Genomic DNA, 19,555 nt, shown 5'->3' on the forward strand with positions numbered 1-19,555 from the left:
TTGTCCCCTTCTCCTCCTGCCCCCAATCCCTCCCAGCATCAGAGTCTTTTCCAATGAGTCAACTCTTCACATGAGGTGGCCAAAGTACTGGAGTTTCAGCTTCAGCATCATTCCCTCCAAAGAAATCCCAGGGCTGATCTCCTTCAGAATGGACTAGTTGGGTCTCCTTGCAGTTCAAGGGACTCTCAAGAGTCTTCTCCAACACCACAGTTCAAAAGCATCAATTCTTCAGCTCTCAGCCTTCTTCACAGTCCAACTCTCACATCCATACATGACCACAGGAAAAACCATAGCCTTGACTAGATGGACCTTTGTTGGCAAAGTAATGTCTCTGCTTCTCAATATGCTATCTAGGGTGGTCATAACTTTTGTTTCAAGGAGTAAGCGTCTTTTTTAAATTAAGTTCAGGGGCTTCTTTATTGGACTACTTTCCCTTGCACAATTTCTCCACAGTTACGTCTTTGCATTCTGGTGGTGGGAGGCTGAGTTGTTGGTTGGGAGGTGGGTGGAGAGCGTTGGATGCCAGTTTGCCTCTGATCTTCCCTCCTGTTTTCCTGTGTTTGCTGTGGTTTTTCAGACACATGTGCTCGGACATCAGGAGTATTCATCACCACTGTTCCAGGTGCCAAGGACTTCAGGCCGGGAGCCTTCAGCTCCTCCCGGGAACCTCCCTCACAGGGGGCTGCCGGGTGCTGGATTGGCCTACCCCACCAGCTCCACTGAAGACCTCCAGCCCAGCCACTCCTCAGCCTCTCTCATCAAAGCGATCCGCGAGGAGCTCCTCCGGCTCTCGCAGAAGCAGACCGCCGTGCAGAACTTCCACAGCTGATCAGCCTCACCTTGCACATTTGCCAAGTATCTGCTTCCTGTGGAAGCAAGACTAAAAGGAAGTCAACTGAGCAGGTGTTTTTAATAGAAGGAGCATCTCCGGGGCGAGGGGCCCAACTAAGGGAACAGGTTGCAATTTTAGAAAATGCCCCAAGTCACGTGACAGCCCATGATGCTTTTCATATGTTGGCAGTTTTGTGACCACCTAGGTTCAGTTGAAATGTATGTACTTTTGGCCAAAAGCCAGCAGCACTTCACAAAAGACCAACCACAATTCTAAGCTAATGAAATTCCTAAGTTAGTCTCTTTTTTTTTTTTAAGGTGAAAGATGAAAATGTGTAGATGGTGTAGGGATTAAAGGAACCTAGTATTTCCGTGGGAAGATGTGACTCAGACTGGTTTGTACGATGAACCTGCTGCTTTGTTTTCTGAGAAAAGAGTCTTGAAGACATTTTATTAACTGCTTGATTTTCACCCTCTTTTTCCTCCTTAGGAACTTCTTTTAATAGTAATATTAACAACATGAATACTAAGACTGTTTGGGAATTTAAAAAGCTACTAGTGAGAAACCAAATGATAGATTGTAGAGCCTGATGATTCAAAACGAAGCCATCAACTGCATTTTCCTTCTTCTGGTGCTACAGCTCCAAGAGCCCCTTCACCTTGTCTGTGAAATGCAACTTTGGCTTTCTCAATGGAAGAACATGTGGAAGGTTTCATTTTGTTCTAGAAAGAGGAGGGAAAAAGCCTCTCCACATAGGAAAAGCTTAATATTTATTTGGTTATTCAAAGTACATATCAAAGTTTAGATTTACACTCTTTAATTGTATTTGCCATTTGTTGATTGGCAGAGGTAACTGCCTATTGCATTTCATCTGAGTACATATCTTCATCAAGGCCAGTCCTATCGAATGAAGCTTTGAGGAGGCCCCGACGAATCCTGGCACTTTGCTGATACGTTGCTCCCAACTTTGAATGAGGAATCTTACATAAGCAAAAATGCTTTGTCACAGTTCCTAGGACCACCGAATGGTTAGTTATTTGTGAATGCATCTGTGGTAATCGCATTCCCTATGTTCGAGACCTGGAAATGAGTTCTGTTGAGCCTCTTTGTAATGAGCCAAGAAAGGAAAGAGGAGCTTTGAGACCACGAGGGAGAAAGAGTTGCTCCTAATTTCTGATTTCATTGTGTATAACTGTGCTGAGTGACTGTTGAAACCCCCTTTGGGCCTGACGGAGGGGTCCTCTCACTTGAGATTGCCTCCTGAAGGGACTATCTCTCCACCTCCCGAAGTGGAGTGAGGACTAGAGTAACAAGGGCTGTTCTGTTTTCTGGGACCTGAGTGAAATGAAGAAGAAGAGATGCAGATAACACTTTGCCATGAATCCTTTTTTATTAGCTCAATTAATATCTTTAATTAAACAACAGATACACAGGCAGAATCTGGGGCTCTGACTAATCAAAATCTCTGTATCTGTGTCAAATTTTAAGAATCCCGAAGCAGCTAAAATAGTTCCCCAAAGTGTAACCATTGGGCTCCAGTGTTATGTTTCTGCCCTTCCTGCATTAAGCCTGTTATGTCGACTCGTCTCACAATCCAGGGAGAGTCAGTTCTGGGAAATTAAAATGTAGGCATTTTTTATCTTTATGCCTCTGAAACAGGAGAGGTGAGAAGGATGTCTGTTGAGAATATGAAATAAAGTAATGGGAGCTCCTTTTCAGGTACCCTTCCTGGGCTCCACAGAGCAGGGGAGAGAGGACCCTCATATGGGCTTGATCTCTTACCTCTCAGTCTTGATTTAATACCAGACTTGCCCAGAGTGGAGGGGTCTCTTTGCCTGTCATTCAGAAATACCAGGATCCTGAATGTGTAAGGAAGAATTTCAGAGATTCATGCAAATTTTTATTTCGGACACCTTTTGGCAACTTCAGATTGAGGGCCAGCTGATAGCCCCTCCCCTCCCATCCTGCTCAGTATCCTAAGTGTTCACACTTGGAGTGTACAAATGTGGTTACCTCCTTAACACGTGGCAGAAATGGGCCTCTGTTTTAAATGGGACTGCGACAGCAGTTTTGATGCCTTTCAAACTAGCATAACGGGATTCTGTCTCTATTTTTCTTCTTAGAAGGGATATACTTTTAAACCAACGTCAAGACCAAAGATGACATGTAACAGATAAATGGTGGTATGTGGTGGGTGTGAGCAGACCGGTGAGATCCCCAGCACTCTTGCGTTGGTTGTAAAGCACACTCAGTTTGCACTCAGTTTTACCGTCAACTGACCCAGAACATACCAGCTGTCGTGGGAACACCATCCCGAGTGGGGCTTCAGACACTCAGTGAATGGAATCTACTTAAACGAGAGGTCCTCATGACAGTTGTGTGGCTTTGGCGTTCCATTTATTGAAACACTGCAAAATGAAAACTGAAATTTTATGTCTGTTCTTTTTTTCTGATTTTAAAAGTTCTCATGGTAATAGCAAGAGCTATACATTTGAGTCAGAGTTTTAGAGGAGACTGTTTGTTGAAATGATCATTTTCAGATTCTGCACAGTCACTGCCCGGCTGTGTCAGGCCCCTTGTCTGAGCCTCATTCTCCCCATCAGCCACATGAGAACGGGCCTCCCCCGCCCCGGATTTCTCATTGCAAGGATCAGGTGTGGTCATGTGGGCAGACATCCCTTGAGGAGGGAGCACAACGCACTGAGAACGTGGGCTGTCTGTGTGATGGTGCTGGGATGGACCGTCTGATCTGCGGTGACCTCCCAGTGAGTGAGTTCACGGGGAGGAAACCAGAGCAACACCAGAGGCCCCGTGGGACTCCACTTCCTCCCTCCCGATTTGCTTTCAATTCACTTCCTTCACCATTAACTTTCAGTTCTCATGCATTGTTCGGATTTTCTGCTGTTTCTGGCACCAAACACGAGCCCTGCCTTCTGAGATCTTAGGATCTGAATCAGACAACACCCTCTGGTGTAAAAGATGGAAGAGATGGAAAAATAACATGGTTTAAACATCAGTAAAATGCACCGAAGTACACAAGTACATTGGAAGGAGGAATGGAACTTACACGTTTGGAAAACAGTGGGGTCTTGGGGAGAACTCAACATCAGAAGCCACGGAAGACAAGAGCTTCCCAGGCACATGGTGAGATGGTGTGGGAAGAGCTGAGAGTGGGACTGGGGAAGGATGGAGAAAGTGGTGAAGCTGCTGTTGAAAATAACCTTGAACCTGTTCTCCAATACGGAGACCAAATCCCTAACTGCACCATCAAAGGAGTTTTGTAAAGAGGAAGAAGTGAGGGTCTGAGGAAACGTCTGCAAGAACCTAACAAGAAAATGACCAGGCCTGGGAGGAAGGTCTGCGGAGGAGCACGTCTGTCCTGGAGGGGATGGGGGAGTCCCAGAACTGCCAGAGGGCCAGTGTCAAGTGTGAAAGACGTCCGCCGAGGTCTGCTGCTAAGCGCAGATCTCAAGGGTCCGTCATTCAGCCGCATTTAATCCTTTGTGGAGCGCAATGGGTTATAAGTAAATATATTTGACTTTACAGCTACCTACACCTTTTCCTCCAAATTGTATTTAATTTCAGAGCGTCTTTTCATTTTGGTCATATGTGGCTTTTGAGCTGCAGACTAAGCCAGTTTCTGCCAACCACGATTTTTCAGGGCATGAGGCCTGTGATGCAGGGCACAGGTGAAGGGATGCCTGGAGGCTGCGGGCTGAAACAGGTAATCCTGTGCTTTACGAGCCTCCCATTGAACTGTGTGCAGGGTCAGTGTTCACTGCGTTTGCACAACTTAGTGCTCCAGTGACTAAACCAACCACTCGGACACAGATTGGCATTTGTAGTTAATTCAGGAGTTAATCATTAAATACATCTCTCTCTCCCTTTCCTGTGAGATTCCTAGACATGAATGAATTTGCTGATTGGAAGGAGAGCTGGTGAAAGGTTCTGGGTGGGTGGGGAGGGGGTTCCAGTCTTCAGTACCACACACACTGTAGCTGTAGATGTTTTAGCCATTTCATTTCTACCTCCAGAGCAGGTCCCCAAAGCCAGACTCCAGAGCCCACCTAAGCCACCTTTGTTCCAGGCAGGAGCGTGAGGAAGTCCACTTCTGCACCTGCAAGGAGACCATTTGAACACAAAGCTTGTTTTTATGGGATGGTAAACTGAACTTCATTTTTACATTTAATCCGACACCGTCACGGATATTCTTACAACAGGTGAGGGGGGTTTCCATCAACAGCTGCTGTAACACACTCATACACTGTGTTAGGCTCACACTTGTGACCTAGTGAACAGGGAGTGTGTGCATTTCGGGTTTCTTTTGATACCCTTGGAGGTGATTTGCGGTGTTTAAGAGGTGTTTAAGATTCGTTTCTCTAATTTTATGAAAAAGACTTGAAAACTGAAACCTCACTGTACGATCCTAATTCCATGCTGTGCGTGTAACAGTACACTTGACAATTTATCTTAACAGGCCAGCAGCGTTGACATTTAGCAAAAGAGTATCAAATGCCTTGGAAACATGAAACAAAGTTGGGAACCAGCAAGCAAGTGAAAGAAGGAAGGAATGTCACCCTCTGAGACACCCTTCTTGAAATTACTTTCCCACAGGGTAGATCATCATGCATTCTGCTTTTCCTTCTTTCTGCGGGTTTTTCTGCTCTGGGGCCACTTCACATTTAAAGAAAGAGTGGATAAATAAAAGGGACAAAGAGAAAAATTGAAGTGATTTAGGTCTCACGATCCCTGATTCCACGGAATCTTTCCGGACAACTTGGAACGTCATGAATGCCCCTTCTCATGTCCACCAGGTTTCCAGCGTTCATCACTTGACTCCTTGAGTGTGCAAGGTTGGAATAGTGCCGGGTCAGCTTCTAGCCAGGCTCCCTGTACTGTTCTGCAAATGTGGGGAAGGAGGAGGGGGCCCTAGGGGAACAGGCAAACCAGTGGGCTCGGTTGCTCTAAGCAGCAGAGGGTTAATTTCAGAAAAGGGGAGTAGAAACTCTCCACTTTGCCTTCCTGCAGGGCATGGTCTAGGGAGCGTTGGGGGTGGGGTGAATTGCACCCTTCCAGGACAGGCTGTCAAACCGAGCGCTCTGGTGTGCCCACTGGCCACCTCCGACTTTGTTAAGGTCCATGTTCTTCTGAGTTCCTGCACTCTCATTCCTAGATTATGAGTGTTAATGTACGAAAAAATGCAGAGTAAATTGAGGCCACTCGTGGCATCAATCCTGCAGCTTTGAACTTGACAATCATGGTTTGCTGGTCTCAAATGGGCCCTTAAATTTCAGTATGGGTAAATGATTTAGTAATCAAGCTCTCTCTTCTCTTTGCTGGTTATGTTTCTTCCCTTCAATTAGCTGCACTGTTTTCTAATGTGCTGTAGAGTTTTTGAAATAATTTATGCAAGTGTTTGGTTTCCATGTTTACAATTTATACAGCTTTCCTAGCATTTTAAATGGAAATGTCAATAAATGCTCTGAATTGGTGTCAAGTGATATTTTCTGTTTATTTCCTTTGCAACATGATAGTTCTCTCATGTGCAAAATGTGAAAGTTGAATGCAGTGTTTCTTGTTCTCTGATTTTTGTGTCCGTCGTGAGAACACCTGATGCTTTCATTTTCCAAGGAATTAAGTTGAAAGTAGTCTATTCAGTGCGTGGAATTTGCAGAATTGTTGTCACTCAAGGTGGTTGGCGCCACTCCTTTCAACTCACTGTTTTGCTTTACAGGCTCTCCACTAATCAAATTGATGCTTCCACTAAGAGCAGATTCATTTTGGAATTAAAAGATTAGGACTATAATCTAGAAAGATAACTGAGAAGATCCTATGCAAACTTAAAGGGTAATAGGATAAACCTGGAGTTGTTTACGAAACTCAAGAAAATAAAAACCCCTTGAAACTGAGAAAAGCAAGAGGAACTGCAAAACACAGAGGAACTCAACAAAGGAATGAAATGTGGAAACCTGCATAGGATTCTGGACAACAAAAAAGGTTATCAGTGGGAAAAAAGGATGAAATCTAAATACAGCCTACAGTGTAGTTAGCAGTATTGTACAGAGTTTCCTTTATTGATTTTGCTAACTTTAGTATTAGGGGAAGCTATGGAAAAGGTATACAGAAACACTCTATTTTTGCAATTTTTCTCTAAAGTTAATTGAAATTTTAAAAACTAATCTGGTACAGATAAAGCCCAAAGGTCCTCGCAGAGACTATTAAGAGTCTGCCCTGGGCATCCATGACCCACAACTTGCCTTGCTTCTCAAGGCAGTCAGCTCCTGGTGAAGTGGAAACCACAGTTAATGATTGCAAGTCTTGGCAGAAAATAAGGCTTCATGACGGAGAGTTCACAGGATCAACCAAAAGGAGAATTTGAGCTTAAAAATTGGAGGGAGTAGACCACTATGAAGGAAGTTTACAGAGCTTAAAAAAAACTAGTAAACAGAAAGACAGGATATCAGGAAAGTTTAAACACACTGACAAAACTGAAAATCCATGAAAGAAAAATAAAGGGATTAAAAAAAATACATATATACACACTGGTTAAGATATGCCAATATTTTAGACATACCTGAAGAAATAAATGTGATAGTTTTAAGATACTTTTATGTTCTTTTTTAATCAATATTGTATTGGATTGAAAGTCGCTCAGTCATGTCCGACTCTTTGCAACCCCATGGACTATATATAGTCCATGGAATTCTCCAGGCCAGAATACTGGAATGGGTAGCCTATCCCTTCTCCAGCGGATCTTCCTGACCCAGGAATCGAACTGGGGTCTCCTGCTGTGCAGGTGGATTCTTTACCAACTGAGCTATCAGGAAAGCCCTGATATACTTCAGATTAAAACCAGGGGACTACCTGGCACACCCTGTTCCCCTAGGAGATTTCACATGCTCTGATTGTAAAAAGATTCAAAATAGTAGAACAGGGAATTAGGAGAAGCAGCTAAGGCTTAGGAGAAAGGTCAGGCTGGTCCCACGCCCAGACCCTGACCACTAGGTTGACATAAATGTGGATTAAAACCAAATTGGCATTTTTTCTCCCTCTTCCTCCTCTTCCATGTTGCACCTGCTAAGGGCAGCTTCAGGTAAGAAGAAAACAAGAAGCAAAAACAAATAAGAGATCCTTGGTCCAGTGCCTGGGTTAGGTGATTAACGAAATATTTTTATTGTTGTTGAGTTGCACACTATTTATCTAGTAACTTTCTTCCTCTAAAGATCTCCCTCTCCTTCCTTGCTGGACCTTCCTGGGGGAGTAATTGGAGGTGGTATGTGTTTGATCTCTCTGGTGTTGGGAGACTGGAACAATTGTAGTCACAAATCTCAGTAGCCCACATTCATGTAGTTAAACTACTATTTGTCATACTTGTGCCAAAGGATAGAATTACAGAAGTGTGAAACATAGAACATATCTGGACCACTCCTATTATAAAGTTGTTTTAGAGTAACTGGCTCATAGGGGGTTACATCAGTACCCTGAGAATACTCATTAGTGTAAGTATTTAGATTTTGATTTTGTGATGTGATGATATTCCTGAAATCAGTGGTTTCTTTCATTTCAGTTCATTCAGTCGCTCAGTTGTGTCTGAGTCTTTGCGACCCCATGAACTGCAGCACACCAGGCCTCCCTGTCCATCGCCAACTCCCAGAATTTACTCAAACCCATGTCCATTGAGTCGGTGATGCCATCTAACCATCTCATCCTCTGTCGTCCCCTTGTCCTCCTGCCTTCAATCTTTCCCAGCATCAGGGGCTTTTCCAGTGAGTCAATTCTTTGCATCAGGTAAGTACTGGAGTTTCAACTTTAGCATCAGTCCTGCCGATGAATATTCAGGACTGATCTCCTTTAGGATGGACTGGTTGGATCTCTTTGCAGTCTAAGGGACTCTCAAGAGTCTTGTCCAACACCACAGTTTAAAAGCATCAATTCTTTGGCACTCAGCTTTCTTTATAGTCCAACTCTCACATCCGTACATGACCACTGGAAAAACCATAGCCTTGACTGGATGGACCTTTGTTGGCAAAGTAACGTCTCTGCTTTTTAATATGCTGTCTAGGTTGGTCATAACTTTTCTTCCAAGGAGCAAGTGTCTTTTAATTTCATGGCTGCAGTCACCATCTACAGTGATTTTGGAGCCCCCCAAAATAAAATCTGTCACTGTTTCCCCATCTATTTGCCATGAAGTGATGGGACCAGAGGCCATGATCTTAGTTTTCTGAATGTTGAGCTTTAAGCCAACTTTTTCACTCTCCTCTTTCACTTGCCTCAAGAGGCTCTTTAGTTCTTTGCTTTCTGCCATAAGGGTGGTGTCATCTGCATATCTGAGGTTATTGATATTTCTTCTGGCAATCTTGATTCCAGCTTGTGCTTCATGCAGCCCAGCGTTTCTCATGATGTTTCTTTCATTTAGCATTTTACAATTCTGAGATTTTTCTAAAGAAAACATCAGTATGAAGAGTTTTTTGTTTTGTTTTGTTTAAGAATGACTTAAAAGCTCAAATAGAGTTGCTGCATTTTAGTACAAATGTTGATCTTTTCCCCCCAAAGTAGTTCTGCACTGTGCCTGTTTTTGAAGAACAGTAGATATGTTCTGCTTTTAGAAGAAGTGAGAAGTAGCTATTCCCTTTAGAAATTCCTAAAGTGGTGTGTGTGGGGATCAGTAGTAGGGGGTGGGGGTGGGCTGTGGTGGGAGAGGCAGGGAAAGAAAGAAATCATGGCCTGGATTTAAAGTCAAGAACCAGCAGGTGTTTTGAATGTTGTTTTACTTTTATAGTTCGCTGATATTGTTCTTTCTGGATTCTTTGCAAGACAAATATGATACACAAGTTACGAGTAAAGTTCTTGAAAAAAAAAAAAAGATGTAATCAAATTTAAATCAGAACATCATATTACTGCAGGTAGCCCATTAACCCCAATCTTTTTTCATTGTATCTTTTCTGGAAAAAATGCAGGTTAGCAAAAAAAGGAAAAAGAAACCAATATAACTTCACCATTAGAGATACTGCAGTCAAAAAAAATTTTTTTTTAATTTTAATAAATCTCAGTCAGTTTAATCTTGTTTGGTGATTGGGACTGATCAGGGTGATTTGCTTCCTAATTGATCTTCTAATAAGCTATTGATTTGGTTTCCAAAGTATACAAGGGCTGGGGGAGGGTCAGGAATAGGGCAGAAGCATTAGAATTGGTGCAGGGTATACACTGGAAAGAAGGGTGGGATATGTGCCTGGGGACCTTCCACTGGGGAAAGTGGCACCACCACCTTGAGAGCCCCATCCCTTTGTGGCTAATTCTGCGGCTGCCTCTGGGGAGCACTGCCTGATTGACCTCCTAACACATGGAATTTTGCAGGAACTTCACAGAGCTTGTAGCTGAGATAGAGGACTTCATGGACAGAGAAGCCTGTTCAGAAAACAGTATCCCATTTCTCGCCTTTAAGGTAACTCAAAAACTCTGCCTTCTGCACATAAACTGCTTTGGGGGGACCCTGGTGAAAAATGTCTGCCTCAGTGTCTTTCTCTTCATTGGCTAACGGCACAGACATCAACTTTCCATAACACATTTCTTCCCAGACTGCCTACCTCTCTCTCCCCAACTCACTGATGGATGAACCAAGAGTAATATCTCTAGTATTGCTGTAGAATCAAAAGTTGCTTTAGCCTATGACAGAGTCCTCCGTGTCTCAACCCCTTTCTGGATAATTAAGATTTCTGTCTTCTGAGGTTGCTGGCCCCTGGACCTCAGAAGTTAAAGAGTTTGTATGCTCTTTCCATCAATGGGTTCAGAGTGACTTACTGAATTTGAGATACCTCAACATGTAGAAGGATGGTATTGTGACAAACAGCAAGCAGAATTACAAATGAAGTTGACAGGCTAAAACACAGGAAAAGAATGTTAACAGAATTTCATTTATTCCTATAAAATTTGAAGTTCTACTCCTAGGTTTAAAAAATCTATAATATGCATATATGATAAAGGGAATATGGTCTAACAGGATTTTATGGGAAAAGATTTGAGGATGTTAACATTCTAGGGACCATTTGGAGCACTGGAGATGTTTGGGGAGCAACCCTGACTTAGACATTATCAATAGTAACATGTTGCCCTGTAAGAATTTCTATCTCCCAGGTTGGTTACATGAAGAATTCAGGCATCCTATTTTGAAAGAAATGCTCATGAATTGGATGGAAAGACTGGGAGAAAGGGAGCCAGAATGTAAGGACTGGAAACCACCTCCTTTGAGAAAGAAACCAAGAAGCTAAATGTTTGCCCTGAGGAGTGAAGGCTTGTAGAAGACAAAGCTATCTTCACGTGTTCGAAGTGTCATCATGAGAAAGAGAATTGACTTGCTTTACGTATTTGATTGTATTCTGGAAGACATAACTATCAACCCAAGAAAGTCGGTCTTGGCCCTGTTAAAAGAAAGAACTTAGCAATGATTTCAGTAGGTCAGCACAGAAAAGTCATCTCTAGAATTTCTTCCCATTGGCCTCTTGTGAGGATCTTCTTCCATGGCACTAAGCCTGTCCCCCCATGGCCTCCAGCAGAAGGACTGTATCTCTGGGCATTGAGTCCTCCCTCCCAGTCAGTTCTTTTCCAAGATGCTCATGGGGCAGCGAGGAAGAAGGAGAGGCTCTGGACACCTGGAACGGAGATGATGCTATGGATAGGACTGAACACAAGCAGCTCAGGCTCTCCCCAGAGTCAGTACGGTGAGGGGACGTCCATCTCCCTGCTTCATTGTTCTTAGTTATGCCATAAAATGAAGGAAGGGCAAGATGTTGTTTAGTATGTCTTGAAGAAGTAGCTGTGAATAAAGTTGAATGGCTTAAAGAGTCGCTTCTATAGATAGAACATGGCATGTTATGTGTATATGAAAGTGAACAATTTCAACTCCAACATTGAGAATCTCATGGAATGGCAAATAAATTTGCTGAAAACTGACCTGTCTGATAATACTGTAGCTACATGAGTGCATTCATTAAATAAACATTGATCAAGTACCAGCTCTGTGATAGGTACTGTTATAAGCACCAGGAACTTGGAATACGCTGGGGAATAAGACCAATTTCATGCTCCAGTAAACAGCATGGAGGCCATCAGTCTCTGGAGTGCTGGTGAAAGAAGTTAGCTTGGACACAGAGTGAAAGAGGACTAGGAGGGGAGAGATGGAGAGAAGGGAGAATTCAGACAGCTGTTTTCAGGCACTTTGCTGAGAAGGGAAGAAAAGGGACGGTAACTGGAAGACAGGGCTGTAGGGTGAATGATGTAAGGTTGCCAAATAAAATACAGGGAACCTGATTAAGTTGAATTTCAGACAAGTAGGAAGGCTTTGTTTTCAGTTTTTAGTATGTCTTAAATATTGCATGGTGCTGCAGTCCGTGGGGTCGCAAAGAGTTGGACACAACTGAGTGACTGAACTGAAATATTCCATGAGACACACACACTAATATGTTACTTGTTTACCTGACACTGAAATTTACCTAGATGTCTGTGTTTTTACTTGCTAAACGTGGCAAGCTTAAAATTAATAGATACCAGACATGTTGTGAGCTAATGGGGGTGACCCATGGAGTGAAGACAAGAGAAGAAAGTGAGGAGGCGGGGATTCAGTGGACAATGGGGGAGTGGAATATTATCCTATTGTGCAAGAGGGGAAACAGAACACAGCCCAGATTCAGGTCAGTCTGTAGAGATGCAAAAACTGACAACCTTTCTGCTCTGAGAAAAAATTGATTTCAAATGAGTAGGTTACCATTTCTTTAGATTTATTAGCTTAGGATTTTTTAATAGGCAGCAAAAATATTATTTCACAGTAAGAGAAGTCAAGTTGCTCAGTCGTGTGAGACTCTGTGAATTTTCCAGGCAAGAGGACTGGAGTGGATTGCTGTTTCCTTCTCCAGGGGATCTCTCCGACCCGGGGATTGAGCCCAGGTCTCCCGAGTTGGAGGCAGACGTTTTACCCTCTGTGCCACCAGAGAAGCCCAAAGATTGTCTAATTTTGTGCTTTTTATAAGATGAGCTCTGCTTCATTTTCCCTGGCTTGAAAGATACATTCAAATTAATAGTGTTTGTTATTTGAGGTATCATGGGCTCCCCATGTGGCCCAGTGCCACATCCAACTGCCAATGCAGACACGCACGAGAAATGGGTTCAATCCCTGGGTTGGGAAAATCCCCTGGAGTAGGAAATGGCAGCCCACTCCAGTATTCTTGTCTGGGAAATCCCTTGGACAGAGAAGCCTGGAGGGCTACAGCCCAGGGGTTTGCAAAGAGTCAGACGCAACTAAGGACGCGTACAATGGCTGAGTGGCAGGGAGCTCTTTCTTTTAAATTTTGTGTGGCCCAGAATAGAGTCCCTCTTGGTGAATATTCTGTGAGTTTGAGGAGAATGTGTAATCTGTTGTGGTTGGGTGAAGTAGGCTATGAATGTCAATTAAATTCAGTTGATTGATGGGGCTGTTCTGTTCAACTATGTCCTTACTGATATTTTCTGCCTGCTGGGTTTGTCAGTTGCTGACAGAGGGGTACCGAACTCTCTAGCTGTTAATAGTGGATTTATCTGTTTCTCTCTGCAGTTCTATCAGTTTTTGCTTCATGTATTTTGCTGCTCTGTTGTTAGGAGTATGCACAGTAAGAATTGTTATATCTTCTTGGAAAATTGGCCTCTTTATCTTTTTGTAATGCTTCTCTTTATCCCTGATAAATTTCTTTCTCTGAATTCTGCTCTGAAATTAATATAACTGTACCAACTTTCTTTTTATTAGTGTTATCATGGTATATCTTTCTCCATCCCTTTACGTTTAATCTATGTATTTATATTTAAAGTGGGTTTCTTGTAGACAACATATAGTTCAGTCTTTTTTTTCTATCCATTCTGATATTCTTTTAATTGGTTTATTTAGACCACTCACATTTAAAGTGATTATGACATGTTTGCCCTATTTGTTACTATTTTCATTCATTGACTTGTTCATTTCTGGTTTTTTGTCTTCCACTCTTTTAATACCTTCTTTGCTTTTATGAGCATTTAGGGCTTCCCATGTGGCTCAGCTGGTAAAGAATCTGCCTGCAATGTGGGAGACCTGGGTTGATTCCTGGGTTGGGAAGATCCCCTGGAGAAGGAAAAGGCTACCCACTCCAGTATTCTGGCCTGGAGAATTCCATGGACTCTATAGTCTATGGGGTCGCAAAGAGTCGTACACAACTGAGCGACTTTCACTCACTCACTCACTCACTATATCATTCCATTCCTCTCCTCTCTTAACATTTCAGTTTTACTTCTATTTTTACTTTCTTAAGCAATTGCAGTAGAGTTTGCTATACACATTTATGACTAGCCCAAGTCCACTTGCAAATACTATACTGCTTCACAGGTGATACAAATACCTTGTAACAGAGTTTCAACTTTACATGTTGCATTGCTTGATGATCAGCTAAATACATACACATGTGCTACCCAGACATACCTGTTCTGCTATATAGTGTTGCTCAAAAAGCCCTGTGGGGGCTTCCCAGGTGGCACAGTGGTAAAGAATCTGTCTGCCAGTGCAGGAGACACAAGAGATTCGGGTTTGATCTCTGGATCGAGAAGATCCTCTAGAGAAGGAAATGACAACCCACTGCAGTATTCTTGCCTGGAAAATTCCATGGACAGAGGAGCCTGGCGAGCTACAGTGCACGGAGTCCGATACGACTCAGAATCAGATATGACAGCCCATGTGCATTCTATCCTGTTTTCTTTTTCAGCATGGTCATAAACAGTATCTCATGTCACTAAAGACCTGTGTTTAGACCTGTCTAAATAGATGTATTTTTTCCAACTTCTTTATAATTCATTATCTTATAGCTTGCATATATCTGAGTTAACGTCTTCACTAAAAACATTTTTCCTTTAGTAACTTGATTACATTTTTTTCTTTGTAAACTTTTGTGGTTGGCACTCCTGTTTCCTTTAACACTTCAAGGAAGGAATTCCTGGTTCCTTCACCATTCTTGCCTAAGTGTGAAAAGTATAATTAGTTCTGGAGGTGAAACTTGGAGATCAGGGTATCAGCATAGTGGGGTGAGGCACCCCTTCTGGGTTGCTCACCTCTCATTGTATCCTCTCATGGTGAAAGGGGCCCTGTGTTTTTCTGCATGATATTCCTGTCTGTGGATCTACCATAATTTTAACCATGTCCCTGATGTTTAACATTTGGTTGTTTCTAATGTTTTGCTCTTGTAAATAATGCTGTGATAAATATCTTTGTGTATAAATTGTCTAATTTTCAGATTCTTTCCTTAGGATAAATTCCTAGAGGTGAAATTACTGAGTTGAATAATCTGAATAGATTTAAAGAGTCATATTCCATATCATCAATTATTTTTTAGAATTCCTGGGCCAATTTATATCCTCCAGGTCCACCTTGAGAATACATCTCATTATATCCTCACCAGCATTGAGTAATAAAATATTTTTTTGTATACTTAATATTTTATAATTTGACCAATAAAAGAGTTTCCACATACTTCTCATAGTTATCATTTTATATCTGTATAATATCCCATAGTTGTATTACCTTTCCTTGACCTTGTTTTTTGCTATTTAGTGTTCTTTTCTGAATAGGTTACATTATCTTCAATAGTGAATACTGGAAACAACTATTACTTTTCCAGATTATTTCCTAAGGGTTTTTCCCTTTGAATTAATTGCTTTCAATATACATGGAATTTAAGGGACTCTTTCATAGTGTGATGAACATAATTTTCTGGAAGTCATCAAGCAGACAAGTCATCTTTCTCAAGGTGTAATTAAATGTGTGTGAGCGGGGTGGGGGTGGGGGGAGGGGCAGGGGTGGCAGAGAAGGAGATGGAATCTCTTGGCCTCTAAGGTCCCTTCCAGTTCTTTGACTCACTACATTGTCCCCACATCCCAGGCAGTCTTGCTGATGAAGATTTAAAGCACAGAATTCCAAGCCTGGAGGGGATCAGATTTATTATTATTATTATTATTATTATTTTTTTTTTTTTTGGCCATGCCACACAGCATGTGGGATCTTAGTTTTCTGACTAAAGATTGAACTCACACCCCGTGCATTGGAAGTGCAGAGTCTTAACCGTGGACCTCTGGGGAGGTCCCTAGATTTATGAATATTTTTAATCCAAGCTGAGCTGCTTAGACTGATATGACTTTGGTCAACTCACATTATCTCCCTGGATTTCATTGAAATCCCTCAGATGCCTGTAAAAGTAATGTATGTAAATACCATTGAATGTTAAGCTAAACATCTCTGAACAAAAAAATTTAAAATATTAGCATGTTGTATACCTTAAATATATAAAATTTTTGTGAATTATAATGGACAGAGAAGCCTGGCGGGCTACAGTCCATGGGATCACAAAGAGTTGGACATGACTGAGCAACTAACACTTTCACTCACAAAGCTGAAAAAGGCAAAAAATGTTCTCATCCTCAGACTGTTGTGGAAGTCTGATTTGCTCTACATGCAAATTGCTCCCATCACACAGGTCTTATCCACCAGACTCCCTGCCACCTCCCACCCCACCTCCAGCCCCACTCTTGGGGTTCTTCAAAGGGGATTGCCCTTGGAAAGCTGGAGGTAAGGTTTGGTTCTTTTGAGTTGGCAGCCTTCCACGTGACTTCATCCAGAGATGGGCTGGAAGGCTGAGATCTCTGAATGCAAACTGGAGATGTTTTGGTACTCTGGAAGGTTCCTTTTACCCCCTGGAACATTTAACTCTTGCAGTGGTGTATCATCTATGGAATTATTTTAAAATTTAAAAAATAATTCTTAAAATTATGAAAACCCCCTGCCTCCCTGACATTTACATTTAAGTGTTCTATAGAATCTGAAATATCCCTGGTATAAGCCCTGTAGGTTACTATGTCTGAGGTTTTCTCCTTATCTTAGCATGGAACACAGCTGTCATCCAGCCTCGTGGCCCACTCTGTTGTTTCTTCTCACTGCTGGGATGGACTTTCAGAACTGACCAGTAGAAGCTGCTTTTTGGTTCCTTTCTGGGAAGAACACACTGAGATATCATCATAGTTCCAAAACGATCTATCAGAGTTGCTCTCTTAATAAGACAGCTTCTCTGCATTTCCTGAAACCTGGCACAACCCTGGCATATCTGAAGGTGAGAAATCTGCCCTGGAGCCAGGAATAATCGGGCAGAAATTTTTATTTTTCAATTCAGCTAAAAATGCACACTTGCCCAGAATTTCATTTATAGTGTGTATGCTCAGTTGTGTCTGATTCTTTTATGACCCTGTGGACTGTAGCCTGCCAGGCTCCTCTGTCCATGGAATTCTCCAGACATGAATACTGGAGTGGGTTTGCCATGCCTGCTCCAGGGGATCTTCATGACCCAGGGATCAACCCACATCCCCTGCATTGGCAGGCAGATACTTCACCCCTGAGCCATCTGGGAAGCCAGAATTTCACTTATAGATAACCTTTAAAAAAAAATCACATTGAAAAGAAAAATGCTGATGGAAATCAATAGCAATGCTATCTTCAGATTCAAGATAAAATTGAATTGAATAAATTGAATTCAGCACCTAACAATGGGAATGTTATGTGTAATGTTCTTGAATGAGGCGTGGAAATGATGGTTGTCTATCCTTGGAACAGGGAGATAGATAGAAACAATGAAAAGTCAATTTCAGTTTCTGAGACAACTGAATGAAATAACTGTATGCTGATTTAAAAAGCAAGTTATCCTGTAATACTTTAATTAAAAATGTGCTTCTTCTGTGACACAGCGTTACTGTAGCTGGCAGTATTTGCCCAGGGAAATACATTCACAAACCCATAAAGGGAACTTCTGAGGATGTCGGTGGCAGTGTGGTGTGGAGGTGGGCTCTGGAGCCAGTCTAGGGGTCCATCCTGGGAATGCGGAAGTGAGCTGAGATTGCTCATTGGTATAACCCTGTGTAGCAGCAAGACTCTCTGGTCTTACTGACATAGAAGAGCAAATAGGTCTTAAAAAAATCACCAGTGTGTGAACAAAGTAAGAGGCAGGATGAGATCTAGCTTATGTGAATTCAAAATACCTACACTTATAATAGAACTTTATATTTTACAGGAGCCTGTATAGGCGCTATAGGGTTGCCTTCAGTTCAGTTCAGTCGCTCAGTCTGAACCCCTATGTGACCCCATGAATCACAGCACACCTATGCGACCCCATGAATCATAGCACACCAGGCCTCCCTGTCCATCACCAACTCCCAGAATTCACTCAAACTCATGTCCATCGAGTCAGTGATGCCATCCAACCATCTCATCCTCTGTCGTCCCCTTCTCCTCCTGCCCCAGTCCCTCCCAGCATCAGGGTCTTGAAACAGGAGAATATGAGACAGAAGAGGGTAAAAGTGAATACAGAGTAAAATGAAGACAGGCTGGACTGACCATTGACTGTGTATCATACATTTCCCCCCAAATATATAAGTGAGTACAGTTCTCTTAAGAGAAAACAAATACTTACAATTTTGATTTATTCAGTGATCCTAAGAATGGACTTGATAAACTAATTTAGGCATTAAAGTTTGGTGCTAGTGCATAAGACACAGAAGTTACCTTCCTCTAAGTAGTTTTCTGTTCAAGATTTTAAATTCAAGGATATTTAATTTGATGCATAAAAAAAACCACCCTTCTCTGGAGTGAGTACTAAGATTCTCCCAGATACTTGTAAATCTGCTTTTAAAAATAGACTTTTGCTTTTTGGGTCTTTAGGTTTGGAGCAAACCTGAGCAGAAGGTACAGAGATTTCCCATAGATCCCTGCCTCCACAACGAAGAGCCTCCCTGGCTCTCAGCATCTCCCTCCAGAGTGCTACATTTGTGACAGAGCCTACACTGACACAGCATTATCACCTGAAGTCCATGGTTTATATGAGTGTTCACTCCTGGTATACATTCTATGGTTTTGGACAAATGTATAATGACATGTATCCTCCACTGTTGCTTCATACAGAATAGTTTTACTGCCCTAAAAATCCCCATGAGCGGCCCCTTCATCCCTTCCCATCTCCAACCACTGGTCTTTTTTAATTTTACTGTCTCTATAGTTTTGCCTTTTCCAGAATGTCACATGGTTGTAATCATTTAGTATGTAGCCTTTTCAGATTGAATTCCTTCACTTGCTAATGTGCATTTAAGGTTCCTCTATGTCTTTGCATGACTTGATAACTTGTCAGTTTTTAAAAGAATATTTGATTTCATCATCTCCAAAGTATATTTATTCCCTATATTGCATATATTGCTTATAACAGTACAAAATTTGAGAAAAAAGCTAGTTGCTCAACCAGTGAAAACAGAAATATTTGCTTACTCTTCCAGAATCAGTTTAGATCTTACTCCTTCTTGGTAGGAATGAACATGTCACAGAAGAAATGTGATGAATGCATTTGTGGGCCTGTCTGCTTTAAGCGGGGAGGAAGAATGGCTTCTTTGACTGTGGAAAGTGCATGACTGCATGTTTGTAGTCCACCAGACAGTGTCGCCATCTGTGTGGTGGCTTTTTTCATCACTGGCACTGTATCAGTCTGGCCAAACAAAAAAATTCATTTTTTTTTTTTTAAACTTTAGCCTTTTCAGTAGTTTGTTTTTGTTTTGTTTCTTTTGCCACGCTAGGTGGCACGCAGAATCTTAGTTCTCCAACCAGGAATTGAACCCACGGCCCCTGCAGTGGAAGCTCAAAGTCCTAACAACTAGACT

General features: G+C 42.1%; 1 protein-coding gene and 1 long non-coding RNA gene across 2 annotated transcripts in view; both read left to right on the top strand.

Annotated features, from left to right (window-relative positions):
* Positions 1-6,333, top strand: part of KIAA1549 (KIAA1549 ortholog) — a 141,756-nt gene extending 135,423 nt beyond the window's left edge. Inside the window, exon 22 of the mRNA XM_027538424.1 lies at positions 578-6,333. Within this exon, the coding sequence (XP_027394225.1) occupies positions 578-829 (252 nt within the window). The 3' untranslated portion in view covers positions 830-6,333. The remainder of the gene's footprint in view (positions 1-577) is intronic.
* Positions 6,334-8,577: 2,244 nt separating this feature from the next.
* On the top strand, positions 8,578-15,344 carry LOC113891155. The gene is made up of 2 exons (XR_003510679.1): positions 8,578-8,620; positions 10,187-15,344. It is a non-coding gene; the product is annotated as an uncharacterized LOC113891155 (long non-coding RNA).
* Positions 15,345-19,555: the final 4,211 nt, after the last annotated feature.

Source organism: Bos indicus x Bos taurus, chromosome 4 (assembly GCF_003369695.1).
Source record: "Bos indicus x Bos taurus breed Angus x Brahman F1 hybrid chromosome 4, Bos_hybrid_MaternalHap_v2.0, whole genome shotgun sequence".
Classification (NCBI taxonomy): Eukaryota; Metazoa; Chordata; class Mammalia; order Artiodactyla; family Bovidae; genus Bos; species Bos indicus x Bos taurus.